The sequence below is a fragment of the Oxyura jamaicensis genome, chromosome 11 (genome assembly GCF_011077185.1).
Source record: "Oxyura jamaicensis isolate SHBP4307 breed ruddy duck chromosome 11, BPBGC_Ojam_1.0, whole genome shotgun sequence".
NCBI classification, from domain to species: domain Eukaryota; kingdom Metazoa; phylum Chordata; class Aves; order Anseriformes; family Anatidae; genus Oxyura; species Oxyura jamaicensis.
The window spans coordinates 14,796,023-14,812,438 of NC_048903.1; the positions used below are offsets into that span (position 1 = coordinate 14,796,023).

The 16,416-nt window shown below is 35.8% G+C and overlaps 1 protein-coding gene across 5 annotated transcripts in view; it reads left to right on the forward strand.

The window, feature by feature from the left end:
• The window catches only part of WWOX (WW domain containing oxidoreductase), a 506,706-nt gene that overhangs the window by 24,552 nt on the left and 465,738 nt on the right, over window positions 1-16,416 (forward strand). For all 5 annotated transcript variants that reach the window (XM_035336413.1, XM_035336412.1, XM_035336414.1 and 2 more), the window contains exon 5: window positions 3,691-3,797. In XM_035336413.1, the coding sequence (XP_035192304.1) occupies window positions 3,691-3,797 (107 nt within the window). The remainder of the gene's footprint in view (window positions 1-3,690; window positions 3,798-16,416) is intronic.

The following is a 16,416-nucleotide window of genomic DNA, read 5'->3' on the forward strand; positions in this document are numbered from 1 at the left end:
GACGGTGCCATCTGTTCCATGTGGGTCAAATCCCATCTGCAGCAGCAATGCACTAGCACTGTGGTACAGGGGGGATTCACCACTGGAGAAGATATATATATATATATATTTTTTTTTTCATGAGAAAGAAAGCGGTGTCCTTGCTGTTAATGTTCCTCCGTGAAAGGGCTGTACCATTGTTACAGCACGTACTGGTGCTTGTGGTCTCAAAGTGAAGTTGTTTTAAAGAAGCCTTTGGTTCTTTTGAACTCCACAAGTTGCACTTATGAATAGAATTGAGGTTGTTCAGGTCTATCAACTAGGCACTTCCTTAACATATGCATTTTGATTTCTCTTTTTATTTAACCCTACTGTGAATTTGTTTGGAGGCTTTAGTGTTTTTGAGCATTTTTGATGTTTGTGATTCAACTTTGGGGTATGAAACCACACTCAATGTGTATTTTGATTCAATGAAGTTTTTATAGGCAGGTAAGGCTTCTTTTTACAGAGTTTAAATAGTTTTCTTCATAAAATGCTCAGTCCTTGTGGGAAGCTGAGGTTTTAAAAAGACTTACTCTGTTGACAACATGGCTACATTTTGCTGAAGGAGAAGCTTTAGAGAAGCTTTTAGAGAAGCTTTTTTCCCCTACTATGTGTGACACTGGAGGAGGGAAGAAGAATAAATTTTTGCAGGAGAAACAAATTGCTAAGCTGTAAAAAGGACTCAAATACCAAGGTACTTCCTAAATCTTACTTCATGAGTTTCAGCTTGAAGATTTCGAAGCTCCTTCATAGCTGTTTCTTAAAGTGTGAAGGTAATTAATTTTACTGCTTATTAGGGACTTCCAGGTCTGTGAAGATCCATTTTTGTGGCATATCTAAAATTCTGCAGTCTTGAGAAGACTGAGCAAGTTGGTAGGTAAACCCCAGTGAAGTAGTAATTGTGGTACCTCTTATTCTTAATAAATTTCATCTGGCAAATGGTCTGAAAAGACCTCTTATGGATTACGCTCCACACAAACTAAGTGAAAGGAAGACAAAACAGTAATAGTTATGTGCAATCCCTACCTATAAACAGTAATTCAATGGTTGAATAGGAATAATTCTGTGGTTTGGGGTGGACCCATCACCACTTGGCTTGTGGCTGTATTTTGAATGGAAGGATGGACTGTTGGTTAAAAATTCTCCATTTTTTTTTTTTTTTTTAAGCACATAATTTCATGAAGTTTCAGAACGTGTGCCTAAGGGTGAAGAACAGTTCACTGGCAGTGCAGAGAGGAGCAACTCCTAAAGGGAGGGTTTTAAACACTTCCACTTTGTAGGCAGGAATCAAGGTGGTATTATTAACTAAATCTGGAGTAATTAATTCAATTTTATTTTTTTTCTCAGTTTAGTTTATAATGAAAATCAAGTTATTAACTGTAAATGAGAATGACATGGAATTTATTGTTTTTTACAAAGCGTGACATGGGGTAGAGTTAGCAAAACGTCATTGTGCTTAGCAAATTAAACTGGCTGTCAGCTCTAGGTCTTTGTATAACAGAAAAAAATGTTCCCAGGCATTCCTCTAGTTTTTAGCAATGTGATAAGCTGGTAGAAATAAGTGTGTTTTTTGTGCAAAACAGGAAGCATACAGCTAGACATGTTGTACCACAGCACTATTAGCTTACATTAGCTATATGAAAAATTCTAATTAAATACACTTAAGGTGGAATTAGGAACAGGGGAAATCTTTGCATATGCTGTAGCTGAATTCATGTGCATGCAGTGAATTACCCAGGTAATTAAAGTTGCTTGGTACAATGAATGGCTTTAAAAGAGATACAAGAAAATTGCATGGACTTAAATACCGTAAGTATGTAATTGCAGAAAATGGTCTAAATTTGTCTTGATGTCTGTTGCTTCTATAAGGTAAGTTATGTCTTGTGCTCTGAATTTTGTTGCTCCAGGGTGTTTTGGAAGTGAGACAGCCTATCTTAATAGTTTTTTTGATAAACAATTTTTAAAATGAAAACATGAATATGCTTTACATGTCATAAAGCTACGACAAATATTTCTTCTCTTTTGACTTGTTCACATGCTCAAATTGCTAGGCATTTCAGTTTGTCTTCATTTTCTAGTTTAAGCTTGTCTAATTGGAACTCATTAAGCAATGTTGTGCCTCTTTCAGCTAGATGGAAATTTCTTTCACTGTTAGAGTTCTCCATGGAAATGGGTACCCAGTGATACTATCGAATAGATCACAAATGTGCTAGCTCACCCCTGATAGGAATCCAGTTTCTGGCTCAAGTCTCTGCAGTTTATGGGCATTTTGCACTCCCAAGAACTCATCTCCTAGTGTAAATTGTCACAGATCTTTCCAATTAAATGAGGTTTATCTTGGACCAACGTCTGTGCAGCTTTTTGTTAATGAATTGGACAGCGAAACAGAGCTTACTTGCATAGCTTGCAGATGATGCAAAAGGGGTATATCTACAGCTCTTGGTGGACACTTCCATAATTTGAACTGATCTCAAATTTCAGAACAGTCCCAAATTAACAGACTATAATCAATCTAAAATCTGAAGCGTCCTTTTGGAAAGGAGAAATTAAGTGCTCAAATTCAGAACTGGGAAGAACTGATTAATAGTATTGCAAAAAGATTGTGTACAGAGGCTTAAAAGTTCACTGTGAAACTCTATTCTGTGTATGAAAGAAAAAAATTGATATACGTTAATGCTGCACTTTAACTGCAGTGATGTGTGAACTATCTGCCCCCTCGTTTTGGATTTAGAAAGAACATGTTTGCAGATTAGGTCATGCCAGTGAGTTACCCGAAAGAGGGATTTTTTTCATGGATTAGTTTTTCATTGTGTCAATTGGTTCATCCAGTCACCCGTTTAGCCCTATGATACTTCATCCAGTATATTGAAACTGCATGGTAATTCATTTGGTAATTCATAACGAGAACAATTGCGAAAAGTTGTTCTGCATCAACCGATGATGGGACAAAATGAGGTGAATTTATACAGGTTATTTAAACAATTTTAGGAAAGATTTTAAAGTGCTTGGATAATTTAATACAGTATTTTAATCTACCTAGGCAAAACCTCATTTTCTGAGAATGAACTTGACAGCTGTCTCCTGGGAGTGGCTTAATGCCTGTGTATTTCTTAGGTCCTTGTTTTTGTGCAGAAGCATTTGACAGGTCGTGTGCTGGTCAGATCAGAAAAAGAAGCAATTATCCCCATGTGATTTTTATTCTTATTCCCTTATGTGATTCCTGCTGCCACAGGTGGTTCTCAAATTGGTGTGTCAAAGGCCAGCTGTGCATCTAAAGTGTGCAGAACGTGGTCTCAGAATGCTCTATCACTTGCAGCAATGTCTTGGCAGGCAAAACAGGTCTGCAGTCTTGCCTTTTGGCTTATTCTTCACAGTCAGACAAGTAAGGAGTTAAGTATAGCTCTGCTTTCTAACTGAAGACACCAAGACAGAGAAATTTGGTTCTGCACTTTGAAGATCCCAAGCCTCTCACACAATATACCCTGCTCAAAGTGAGGTCTCTACCTTTTTCTATGTGTGCTCCGAAAAGCTGGGTCCAGGTGACTAGCAGGCATGTAGTCAGGCTGTAGGTAGGGCTAGAGTACTTCAGCACGTGGCTCACCTCTCAGGTAATTTTATGGCTGTTTTGTCACTGAGATCTATTTCTGATGGGAAAATGTTTTATCATAGGTTTTGAAACCGCAAAGTCTTTTGCGCTGCATGGGGCTTATGTTATCCTGGCCTGCAGAAATATGTCAAGAGGCAATGATGCTGTACAACGCATTCTTGGGGAATGGGTAAGTGAATGTATGTAGTGTCCAACGTTAAGCTATGTTTTCCAGGATGTGAAGTCTTCCATGCAGTACAAGCAGTTAGATCTTGCATGGCAACGTATCTATTTAAGGGCACGCGTCTTATTTTGTAATATGCTGTTCGGTCACTGGTGCTTGTGACAGATTTTTCATTTCATGCAATCATATTGGACTGCAAGGCTTTACCTGCTGTTATCTGTGTGTATACAGAAGTTTTGTAGTGGCTAGAAAGTTTGAAAAAACCACTGAGGTATGTTTCACAGGTTGTAGGACCGTGTGATTCCAGAACCAAAATGTATAACTCACTGAAGGAGAGTGTACACACTCAAGCCATTTTTTTTTTGCTTGTAATTTATGTACTATGGGAGATTTGGGGGAATAATCCTTATACTTTTCAAAACCAAAAATGCTTTTCTATCTTCCCTGTCCATCATGCAAAATACCGGTGCTTCTAGGCAGTCTGTCTCAATGTTTTTTTTACTTCCTGTTTCTTCCCTCTCTTTCATTTTTCTACACTTTGTCATGCTAATACAAGCCCCCCAGTGCTTTTTATTCCCTTGTTTTTCTCTGACTCCTAGCTCTCCCTTCCCCGCCTTTTTGGGGTCTTCTAACGCCCTTATTAAAATTTATTCATTGTTCTTAATTTATTCCTCCCACAGTTATTTACTTGCTGGTAAGGATAGCAGGCTAGTTTTGCCCAAGCTGGCTTTGACTGCTGACTTGAGATAATCTGTTGACACAATCCTATACACTTTACTTGAGTAATAAACTGCAGGGTCAGGTTCTTGGAATTTTATTTCTATCCTGCTAGAATTATAGTGACGAGTTTTTTAGGTCTATTTCCCAAGCTCTGAAAATATTTCAGCTGCTCCCAGATGATATGGGAGAGCACTCAGTAGTATTAATATTTACACATAAGTAGTCTAGAGATGGTATTTATTAGTGCAAAACAACCAGTGCTTATTTACAAGTATTTCTAAACAAGTGATGCTTATAATACTGCTAACTTCTGTAACCTCAAGTTTCTTCAAGAAACAAAGTTTTTTTCATTGAGACCTTTTTTTCTTGCTCACATGATATTAATGATTTACAGTAAAGGATTGGGAAGGAAAAATATCTTTCTTTCCCCTTCAGTGCTTCACATTAAAGCTGTCTTTTTGGTCTTCATGTCAATGACATTTTCAATTACATGGAATTCCAAAAGAATTCCAGTCTGGGCAAGCATAGTGCATGTGGCTTAAAGTTTGCCTGTCCATTCCCTTCCTTCAGAGCTAGATTTGGACATATTTTGTCTTTTGAATTTAGTAGCCCTAGCCCAATTAAACAGAGCTATATATTTATAGCTTTTTTTTTTTTTTTTTTTTAAACTTAGAATAAAAGGCACTCAATTCGGCCTTATTTTAATTAAAAATATCACATCGCTCACTTAATTCTGAGTTTATCTTTGAACATTTTGAAATGGGACTTCAGGAAATACTTGCCTTAGTACCTGTATTACCTCACCAGGAGTTAATGAATTGGTAATTGAATGAAGATCACTGAATTTCAAATAGCATCAGAAACACTACATTTATTTACTAACAGTTTTCAAATTCTAATTGTTCAGAAAAGAATCTCATCTGTAAACTGGGTAGCTGGAAAACCTTCAATGCATCATTGTAATGGCTTTGTTGTTGTTTATTGAGAGGGACTAATTAACTTTGATTATTGCACTAATATTATGGCACTTTGACAGTCCCTCAGATTTATGACTCTGGGAAAATAAACAAATGAAATGCAGGTGCTGGAGCAGAAAGAATAAGTTATTACTGAACTTTAATTACTTGGAGTGTGTAACCAGGAGAGAATTAGTTGATGAATTACAAGAAGCTTAAAGTTTACATCAAATTGTAAGCAATCTCAAGGAAAACACAAAACCTGCCCCAAAGTCTGTTATTGAAAACAGAGACAAAGATTAATTTGGTTGATTGATACTAATATTAAAATATTGACATAAAATATTAATTTTTAGCTTATAGGTGTTAGAGCGGAGCAGGAAGTTGTTAATTGAAAAATCCTTGCTAAAATTAAAGTTTCAGGAAAATGTCAACAATCTCTGCATACAGTGCAGACAAATTCTCAAGCTGTCGCTGTATTTGCTATAAAGAACTTTAAAATATCCACAGTATTTTGTCTCCTTTGTTCCTAGGGAAAGCAAAATAATTAAAAGTAAATAGGTTTTCTTCAGCTTTACCTTTCAATTTGGAATCAATTTGAAAAACAACAACAAAAAATCTGTTTAGGATGCAGCCTTACAAAGCCTCGTGTTCATGTTGCTCAGTATTTTTGGCAGCAGTACTGCTGCCTACTTGCATTGTGGTTTGTTACGACTTCTTGATGTGTCTCTGAGCTGTGCTATAAATACTGTCTTTGTCCAATATTTTGAGGGGTGGAAACTTGTTAAATAAGTGACTACTCTTCAACTGAATGTCCAAACACCCTTTTCTAATTTTCACAAACTATGCTTTTACAACTCAAAATATTGTTGCCACTTGGAATGGTAATGTGTTTTTAAGTGTACCATGTTAATAATGCAGTTGGTATTTCTGTAATTATAGCAAATATATTACCAAAAGCAATGTGTATCCTATACTGTTTTTTCTGTGGGGCAGCATGCTCTAGAACTTGAGGTTTGAATTTCTCAAACAACGTTTCCTTTTTCATCCTCATTTCATACGGGACATTTGTAAGTCCTTATGGAGGAAGCAAGTAAAGTTCTGCAAGAACTCTGTTTTGCAAGAAGACAAAAGAATTAAAAATATAAAAACAACTGTTGTTGTTTTAAGGTTTGATACAGTTACTTGGTTGATGTTATTTATTAAACTGAAGCCTGAAATAGGTGTTGTGTGTGTGTGTGGCATGTACTGTAATGCAGCATTCAGAAGAGTAATGCAGCATACATAAGAGTACTTAGGAAAACTGTCCAGCCTGGTCCCCTTAGTGAGCTTATTTGTGAATTCATGGTTTGGAGTGCCATAAAATAAGTGTCTGTGGAAATATGGCTCTTCTTCTTTGGGCCTGATGTACATTTAATAAGTTGTTAGTCCAAAAAAAGAATTAAAAATTGGCTTGTCTGCTTATATTGAAAGCTGAAAATTAAGATTAAATGAGAAAATGGAAAAGCTAAATGGCATGGAAAAATCCAACTTAAGGGAGAGAAAACAGGAGGAATGATGAGAGATTTTTTTTCTTTAGATCAGCTGCTATTCTGGATGTTTAAAAACAAATTTATACTGATCTTAATTGACTGCTGAAGACAAATCTAGAAAACTTTTTAACAATATATGTCAAAAGAGCTGCTTTATAGAGAGTTTGAGCCATTTGAGTAGGAATTAGCCATATAAACTTGCTAATTACTTTAGACAACTGACATTCGTTTGCAAGCTGCAGTCTTCCAGTTATTTTCCTTCTAAACTACAGCAGATTCTTTTTTATTACTATTACAAATAGAGAGGTAATTGCCTTGTGCATAAAACATTGTGACAAATTTTAATGTGACTGGTTTAGCAAGTCTGTCAGATAATTTCTACAGAAAGGTATAGTTGATTATATTTGTACAATTTAATGTCTTTAAATACATAAGTATAGAGAGAGAAAGCAAGAGAGGAAGTATGTAAAAGCAGATAAAAGAGAGATCAGTATAGCTTTACATTTGATATCTTGAAAATGAATGTTGTTCATGCACGATGACATTCAAAATCAATTTAAAACTGTTTGATAATTTTGTTGCTCAGAAAAGAGGAAATTAGAATTCTAGAGTTATGATTCATTTTAATCAGAAAGAAATTGTCAAACATAAATCTCTCCTTGAGTAGTGAAAAGGCCTGAAAGCAGCCAAGAAAATATCAATACTTTGCAAAGGAGGAATGATTGTTCCAATTCGTAGCTTAATTGACTTTAAGGCTTAATGAAAAACACTACAGTGCTGTTTGTACACATAGTTGCTCTGACGAACGTTGAAATCTATGCTCCAGGAAGAGAAGCTAGGTAATGTATTTTACATTATTATTGATATAATTGTCTAATTGACTATAAGTAAAATGGTTGGATAGGACTGCATAGCTCCAGATGTTAGCAGTATTCTCAAGAATTTTTTTTAAGAGAATGAATAATAAAATATTTCATAAATCATAGCTTTTCTTGCCATGAAACTCTCATTTATTTATTCCTGTCAAATAGTCTTTGAAGTAGATATTAAAAGATAAATTAAGTTTAATATCTCATAAAAAGTATAATGTTTCTTTTGTAATTATTCCTCAGTGTTAAGCCTAGAACTACATCAAAGACTGAATTAAAATGTAAAAAGAAAATTTGGGTTTCCTTTATATTTAGGACTTTACGAGGTATAGATGTGACAAAGAAGCTTGAGAATGGCTGTGAAGACAACCAACAAAATACATGTGACTCCTTGCTGTATTCTTTTCCCCCAAAGTATTCTCCACCTAATGAGTGATTTATATTCTTGCTGATTAAGTAACTGAATTAAATTAAAACCTGATAACTGAGTCTTTGTATTCCAGTTGCAGTCTTGCAAAGCACAGAAAGATGAGAGGCAAATTGGGCACGCTTACTGAGAACATGGGCAAAAATTTTCATGTGTTCAGTTTGTTTCCTCCTCAAGGAAGGAGGACTAATTTCCCAAGTAGTGTTCCACTGGTGTCCTTGGTTTACTGTTTCTCATGTAAGTGCATAGCATACAGATAGCTCTGTAAAATATTATTGTCTTAGTCTCTTGGTACAAGTGGATGCTAATTTGATACAGAAGATCCAATAGACAGAAAATGAAATTGTATGTTAATTTTTGGAGGTATTTCTGTTAATCAGTCAGACTTCTAAAACAGGCCTTTGATACCAACCTTATGTTAGAACCAGCACAAGAAATTGTTACTGGAAATTGACTTAAGTGGGGGCATCTCATCATGATTAGTAGCAGATACTTATGGAAAAACATGAAGAGTGTCTAAAAGACAGTTTTAGGTATGTAGTAAATACAGGATGGAGCCACAGCCTGTTTCTGAGTATAGAATTAGAGTTTCAAATTGGTGCTAAATAAAAGGTCTTAAAAAGTAATCTCTTCAAAATGGAAAATAGTTCAGAATATTATGCTGTAGAGTGCATACATTTCTGTGAAAATATTATTTCTAATATGGTGTCATTATTTTGTAATAAAGAGTTGTATGATTTCTAAGCATGACATTCTAAAACTACATATTCTGGGTGTGCACACGCCATTGCAGTGTAGTATACAGTTATAAAAGCCTGCAACGTACAGACATATTTCATCCTCCAGTGCTCTGAGTAGCGACCATGCTGAAGAATCAAGATAAAAGCAGTTATCCAAACCTTGCTGTGGGGAAAAGGTCTTGTAGAAAGAGGTATCGTTTACCAAGCTAGTTGGTAATGTAATAAATTCTGTATCGGCGTGTCTCACCTCCAGCCGTAGATGCACCCACTAAAACATGATTGCCACTGCTGATATAAAGCTTTTTTTATTTTTAGGGTGTGATTCAAACCTTTCTGAAGTGAAGGAATTTCTCAATTAACTGTAATCTGATTGAATCAGACCTCATCTTACTAGCAGAGAATTGATAATGTAAGCATTAATCACTGACGCTGGATGAGACCAGTGTGAAAGGGTTTGGCCATGATGTTAAAGAGTTCAGTAAGTTCCTGTGAGTAACCTGCTTCTCTGAGACACCTTGCGAGAGCTCTGTATGTAGCAAAGCTGTTTCTCGGGTGCAGGTGAAAAGTGAGTTGTTAAACAATGAGAGATGTCATTTTAAGCAGTGCAGCAGTGTGCATACATAGCACTAATCAGGATTAAATGTAATGCAGTCTGCTAGTACACTCAGTTAGTATAAGAAGCTGGTAAGCAGCTGCTTTTGTATTTTTGAAGTCTACTAATAATGCGCTCTGTGGTGGCAGTTTCTCTCGGTTTGCAGGCTTGTGTCTTGGGGCTGTAACTAGCCACAGGGACATGACCGACCTGCCAGCTATTGACCTTGTTATCAGCAAGGAGTCTGTGATCTCCAAGATCTTTGGCCAGATTCATCTAAAAACAGCTGCAAATCAGTGAATGTGGCCACTGACAACAGCAAGAAGCTTTTTAACGATTTGCAAGGAAATTTGTGTTTAAAAAACCCCCACAGTTAAAAACATTAAACAGTTTAACCAACATTTACATGGATGAATTGTTAAGATCTATTTTTTTGTACGCTATAAACATATGGCATGAATTTGCTCTCATTACAGATGCTGAGAAAAGGGAAAGACAAATATTTATATTACATTCATGTTTTACAGTAAAAACACTGTTCAGTTTGTTTATACAGTTCCACTGTTACCATTTTTATGGTTAGTAATGAAACCACTGTAAAACAGTGTCTGAATTATATAGCAGATGTGTTAAGCCCCTAACTTTCAGGGCTGGGCATCCCTCTGAATACTGATGCCATTTCCACAAGAGCTGATGTACTGACTACAGCTGAACTGTTTCATACCTCCGTCCTCAGCTGTAGTTAGACCCTCACCCTTACTGTACTCCAGAAAGGGTTTTATTGTCCAGATAAATACACTGATATTTTAAAGTAATTACATTTATGAAATATAAAGCAGACTGCTGTTCAGTGTGAGCGAATGCAGGAGGCTTTAAAGGATTTGGTAGGCATTTTCCAAGCATTTAGGACCTCATATGGCTTATATTTCCAGTAAACATGGATAAATTCAAAATGTTTAATTAATGTGACGGATGTTTAATTTCTAAACATGGCTGTAAGATCTTGGAAGTATTTTGATTCTGGTATAGTTGATATCTGTATTTCAAAATAATGTATGTAATACGTGTGAAAGTAGATTTTTTTAAAAAAGGAATATACTTCTCAGAAGTGTGATTGTATTTTATTACAGAAAATTAAAGGTTTTGATCTTTACTAAACAGTAGCCAGTGAAATACAGATATTTTTGATTCTTTAATATCATCTGCATGTATATGACAATATACAGGAAAAATGCATGGTACCCACCCAAGGTTTTTCAGTTCTGGACTCTGCAGAGATTTGCTTTTTGTGTTACTTTGTACTCACTACCCTACATAGTCACATTGATTTCCATTGTGTTCGTGGCAAGCAAAGAATTTAGTGCTACACGTTCCCAGGTCTACACTCTGATTTAAGAAATGAGGATTTAGGAGATAAACATAAAAATTGTTGTACCTTAAGGTTTTTTATTTTGTCTTTTTTTTTTTTTTTTTTTTTTAGCTTTAGTTAGTTTTTAAGTTTCTGATTGGTATTGTTGGTACATCTTTAAGTGCAGAATACTTCTTATATGGTGATAATATAGGTTATAAAAGCAGAAGAGAGTTTAGCAATGTCCAGCAAGGTGGAAGGGAATTAGAAGTGGTTTAGCACAGTAGAGTTTTTACATGTGTAAGAAATAACATTTAAAAACAAAAAGAAAAAAAAAAAAAGCTGGGTGTTATGAATGAAGGAACAAGTACTCTGTAAAAGGCATAAATCCTTGTATTCCTTCATCTTTTTTCTAGCATGTAAGGAAAACAGCTGTAATGAGGCACATTGAAGTAAACTAGGTTTTCTTTACAAAGAAAGAAGGTGAGCAGAAAGATTTCTACTCATGATGAGAAATTGTATGCTGGTGGAAGAAACCTGAGCAACTGATCGTGTTTTTAGTTAGGAGAGATGAAGGTACTTAGATGAATGGATAAGCAAAGATTGCTTTTACGTCAATGCTGGGTATAAGGCTGTGACAACCTTTGAGTGGAGCGTCCTTTGTAAGCTATTCTGGTCTTGCAGTTCACAGTACCCTCATCAAATTATGGAAGGGTTTCTGGGGTTGTTACTGCTTATTCCATCCATCTCTAGGAAAGCCAAGATGCCGGAGAAAGGGTTTATTTCCCCCCAGAAGTGCATGAGTGCTAATTACAAAGAAAAAGGAAAGAAAAAAATCCCACAGAGCCACAGATTACGGAATGTCACATAGATTTGCATTCCAGAACATCCTTCTCAGACTTTTTGTCTTTACAGTGACTGTTTTTTAGTCTGCAGGTGTTCTTTCCTTCAGAATATCCAGAGTTTATTAACTATTGTGGAAGAAAAGAATAAGAGTATTTTACACATTTGGAAAAAAAAATCAAAAAGTTTTGCAGTGGTCTGGTCAATTTGTCCTTTCCTTTTTATGCTTGATGTGAAGAAATGCATTGTTCCTGAAAATATGATTAGGTTTCAACCACTTGTTAAATACAGTCCAGGTAGATGCATTCTTACCTAGACTGAGTCCTACTGGCACTAGATTTCTAAATGCAAGTTCTGGGAGCAGAGAGGGGGAATTAAAGTGGCTGGTTATATATATATTTTTTGAACAGTCTTCACAATTAATCTGATTGTAACGTAAGCTTGTAATATATTCCATTAATGAAGAAGACAAGCTTAGCTTATGGTAAATACAGTACTAAGTGTTTATAGTGCATTTCATATTTTACATGATTCCCTTTATAATTCTGCTTATCTTTTCATTCTAATTCCCTAAAGGATGTATAAAAGAACCCCTAAAGAGAGTAATTACTGCTCTATTCCTTAACCAAGGCTCCTTTTGCAAAAAGAAATCTGAGCTGCTTTTTAAAGAAGGCAGTTTTAAATAAAAATGCAAATAAGCTGCTTTGTAACCACATTAATTACCCACCTAGTCTCTTATTACCATGTTTGTATTGTTTGCAAACACTATTTACAGTCGTGTGGAAATTACCATTCCTGGTCCTGAGGAAGGCTGTTGTTGGTAGGTTGTGCTTTGGAACCAATTAGAGTGAACCTTGTCTCCATTGAGGCTCATGGGAGAAAGCATAGCCTTGCAATGTCAAATAACAGCATTAACTCAGGCTGCACAGGCATAGTGTTGTAATTATATTATTGGCCCTCTTTTGCTTCTGCAATGAGTTTCATTCTCTGCATTTTAAAACTAACAGGCAGCTTTGAGTCTCGCTAATGATTTAATATGTACCGTGATAATTTTTATGAAAGTCGTGGTGAAATCCGGTGGGTCATTTGTCCCCAAATTGGTTCTTTGCTTTAATTTTATAAAAAAAAAGTAAACAAAAAAAAACCCTCACACTTATGTTCAAGATCTCATAGATTTCCATGTAATTGATTTTTACAGTGAAAAACCAGCTTCATTAGTTTATTTCATTATTACAAGTGAACAGGATGGGCTATCTGATCACATTAGTTGTAAGCAGAATATTTAGCTGGCAATAACTGAGTGGTCATCAGACTTTCAGCACTTTGCTGAAGAAACTGAATGCTCCTTAGCAAAGGGTAATCATGTTTGTCAAGTGAAATGCAAACCTGTTGCTAACCTAGTATGTGTTGTGTTCTTTTCTTGGATTTCTTTGTTACTTATAAATGTATAAAGGTTCTTTGGTCTAAAAGTTGCTCTGAAATTAAGACCAAAACAAAGAGATGTGTCATGTCTCAGCAGTTATGTTTTTGGAGTCGTAATTCTTTTCAGATCCCAAAGAGCTTATTTTGATTCAGAATGTGTGCAGTCTGAAATGTGAAGAAATTGTTCCTTTAAGATTTGTTTTCTTAGGCTCATAACTAGAATTATAGAGTCATAGAATATCACGAGTTGGAAGATCTTTGAGTCCAACTGCTGGCACTACACAGGTCTACCCAAAATTTCAGGCTATGTGACTAAGTGCACAGTCCAAATGCTTCTTAAACTCCCACAGGCTTGGTGCAGTGAATACTTCCCTGTGGAGCCTGTTCCAGTGTGCGACAACCCTCTCAGTGAAGACTAGCCTTGTTGAGTCTTCTGGGTGGGGAAGAAAATGCATGTAATTACAGAATTTGGTGTTCTGTAATTCTTATGAGGGACAAATTGTGACCTGACTGGTTGGTTTTAACTGAAACACCTTCAGGTCTCTTAGGCCTTGAATGTTTGTTGGTTGTGATAACAAAGAGCTATTTGTCCTAAAGGTCCTAAACATACCATGTTAGGCAACTTCAAAGGTCTCAGGTGAATTTTATGCTAGGTTGTTTACTACGTGGTAGACTGGTGAGGCATATCTGATCCAACTTAGCTGACTTGGTAGACACTATGAATGCAAATAAATAACTCAAAACAAACTTATGGTCAGTATCTCTTGTTTTGCAAGGGTGGAAAAGATCCTTAATTTTATTAAGTTCTTGTAAGCATTGATCTTGGGGAAAGGGTAAGTATCCAGTCATGGGCAGAACTGAACGGACTTCAGGCTGGGTTAGGCATCCCAGAACCCTTGTGAATAGGTGGGAAAGAATGTACAGGAGCCAACTCAAGAAAAATTTCATTCAGGACTTGTATTCAGATGTGGGATGTTATCTGGGTGTTAAGAGTTATCTCAGAAATGCTAATCTGCTGCGTTGAAAGACAACCTGCACACCACTTGCAACCTCAAATAGAAAGTCAGGGGAATTCACGTGGCAGTGAACCCTCTCTGTGCCAGGGTGAGACTATGCCTTGTGTGGTCGGGGATGTTTAAAATCTTACTTGGTCACACTATTTTATCATTTTTAGGAACTGCTCATTAATGAAGTCATGTTTAATATGTTATGGTTACAAACAAAGACATGAATGTATGTACTCATTGCTAATTAATTTGTGTAATTATGTTTTATAATCTAGGTGTTTGCAAAGCAGAACGTGGTACACCCCATTTACTGTCTGCTGTAGCTAATAAAAAATAATAGAATGAAATAAATCTTGAAACTAACTTTAATTGTAAGTATAGATTAGTTGTATATTATATCTTTGTTATGTTTATTTTTTAATTCTGCAGTGTTGCAGGTTTGTAGAGCATACCAATTAGTGTAGTTATTCAAAGTAATGATGAGTTAATTACCGTAAATGCAGAATGTTATTTCTGTGACAATTTAAAATACAGTACTGAGTTACATTTTTTAAATGTATGATGAGAGTTAAAGGGAAAAAATAAATGGTTATGATAAGGAGACCAGTTAATCTTATAGAAATCTATCAGTGATAATATAGATAAGATACTTAAAAGTACAAAGTACAACAATTAATAAAACCTCATAATCTCAACTCATACCATTATAAACATGGACACAAATGAGATAAACCTATGTATTTCACTGTGCATTAACGTATCACTTGGGAAAAGGCAATTTGACTGAATTCATCTGAAACTGATTACTGTACTTCTAATGCTGCTCGTATTCACTGAGTGAAGCCTCTCTTTCTTGAACTCATCTCCTGCTGATGGGTAGGCAGCCACGTCAGTAGTGCTTCTTTGGTACCTAAGGCAGAAAGTGTTGTCAAGTTGGTTTTTGTGAATATGTTTAAAGAGTAGAAAATGCCTCTAGCTTAGAGGGTTTTCCTTGCTGATGAGCTGTAGTAAATCCTACCATTTTGAAAGCAGTGTAGTATACCTATGAGAAATGAGCTGATTCACAATGTTTCCTTGAGCATGCACACTGTAAGAGATATTAATAACTTCCTTCAGCAGTGTCCCACTTAGAGTAACTTTGAAATGCAATATTTCATCCTGCCCTGATTAAATTAACCTTAAATTTTCTTGTGAAATGGCATGAATGCCTAGAGATAGTTTGAAGTGTACTGTGTACATTCATACTGTCGCAGGAAAAATGTGTCCAGTGTAGTACTTAGGTGTTAAATGTTTATTTTTCAGTCCGGAATTGGTTGCCTCCCAGTTGTGTGCAGATTCTGTAACAGGAACTGGTGCTTCTGGTTACCCAATGTGACAAGTTCTGGTGAAATTAGTGATGCTGGAATTTATACATTAGAGGTTTTGTTTCATAAAGCTCAGCCAGACAGTGTTCCTCTACTTCCTAAGAAAGGTTAAGCAAAGTAAAAGCTATGTTTCTAGGGGAGTTTTTGATGCCCTCCCCAGCACCACAGTTTACAGCCCTGTTAAGATTGTGGAAAAACAATGCACAAACCTGAAAATCCAAGACATTCAGTTTCATCTATTTGGTACTGTTATGACAGAAATCATTACAGGTTTGATAGATTTATTTATAAAGACTTGCTTCAATATTTAAAGTACATCTATTCCAGCATTCCTCATTTCAAGCTCGGCTGTGGATCAAGATGAAAGAAAAATTAAATTGTATATTGAAGAGCTGTTAATTGAACTGCACTGCATTTAGCAAGGGAGCATCAGCTTCAGGCAGTCAATACTACAGAGAATTTTTAATGTACTGTATCACTAGATTGTCAGTTTGTATTGGAGAATGCAAACAGACTGCTTCGACTGGTGATAAAGCCCTGGAAACTTTTAAGTTGTTGAGGGGAGAAAATGTTGTTATACTTTGTGTTGTGACAAAGTGGTTGAGAGAACCAGGAGCATCATTTTTTTTTAAGGTTAATATTTTTTGTCCTTCTTAGTATTGATAAATTCTGTTTCTATGTATTTAGTCTTTAAATGGATAAAGATTGTGTATGGGTGCTTTATTAATGAAGTCAAAACAAGTTCCACAGAATTCTTGAACTTGCACAAATGTTACTTTGAAATTTGAGCAGCTGTGAAAGTCTC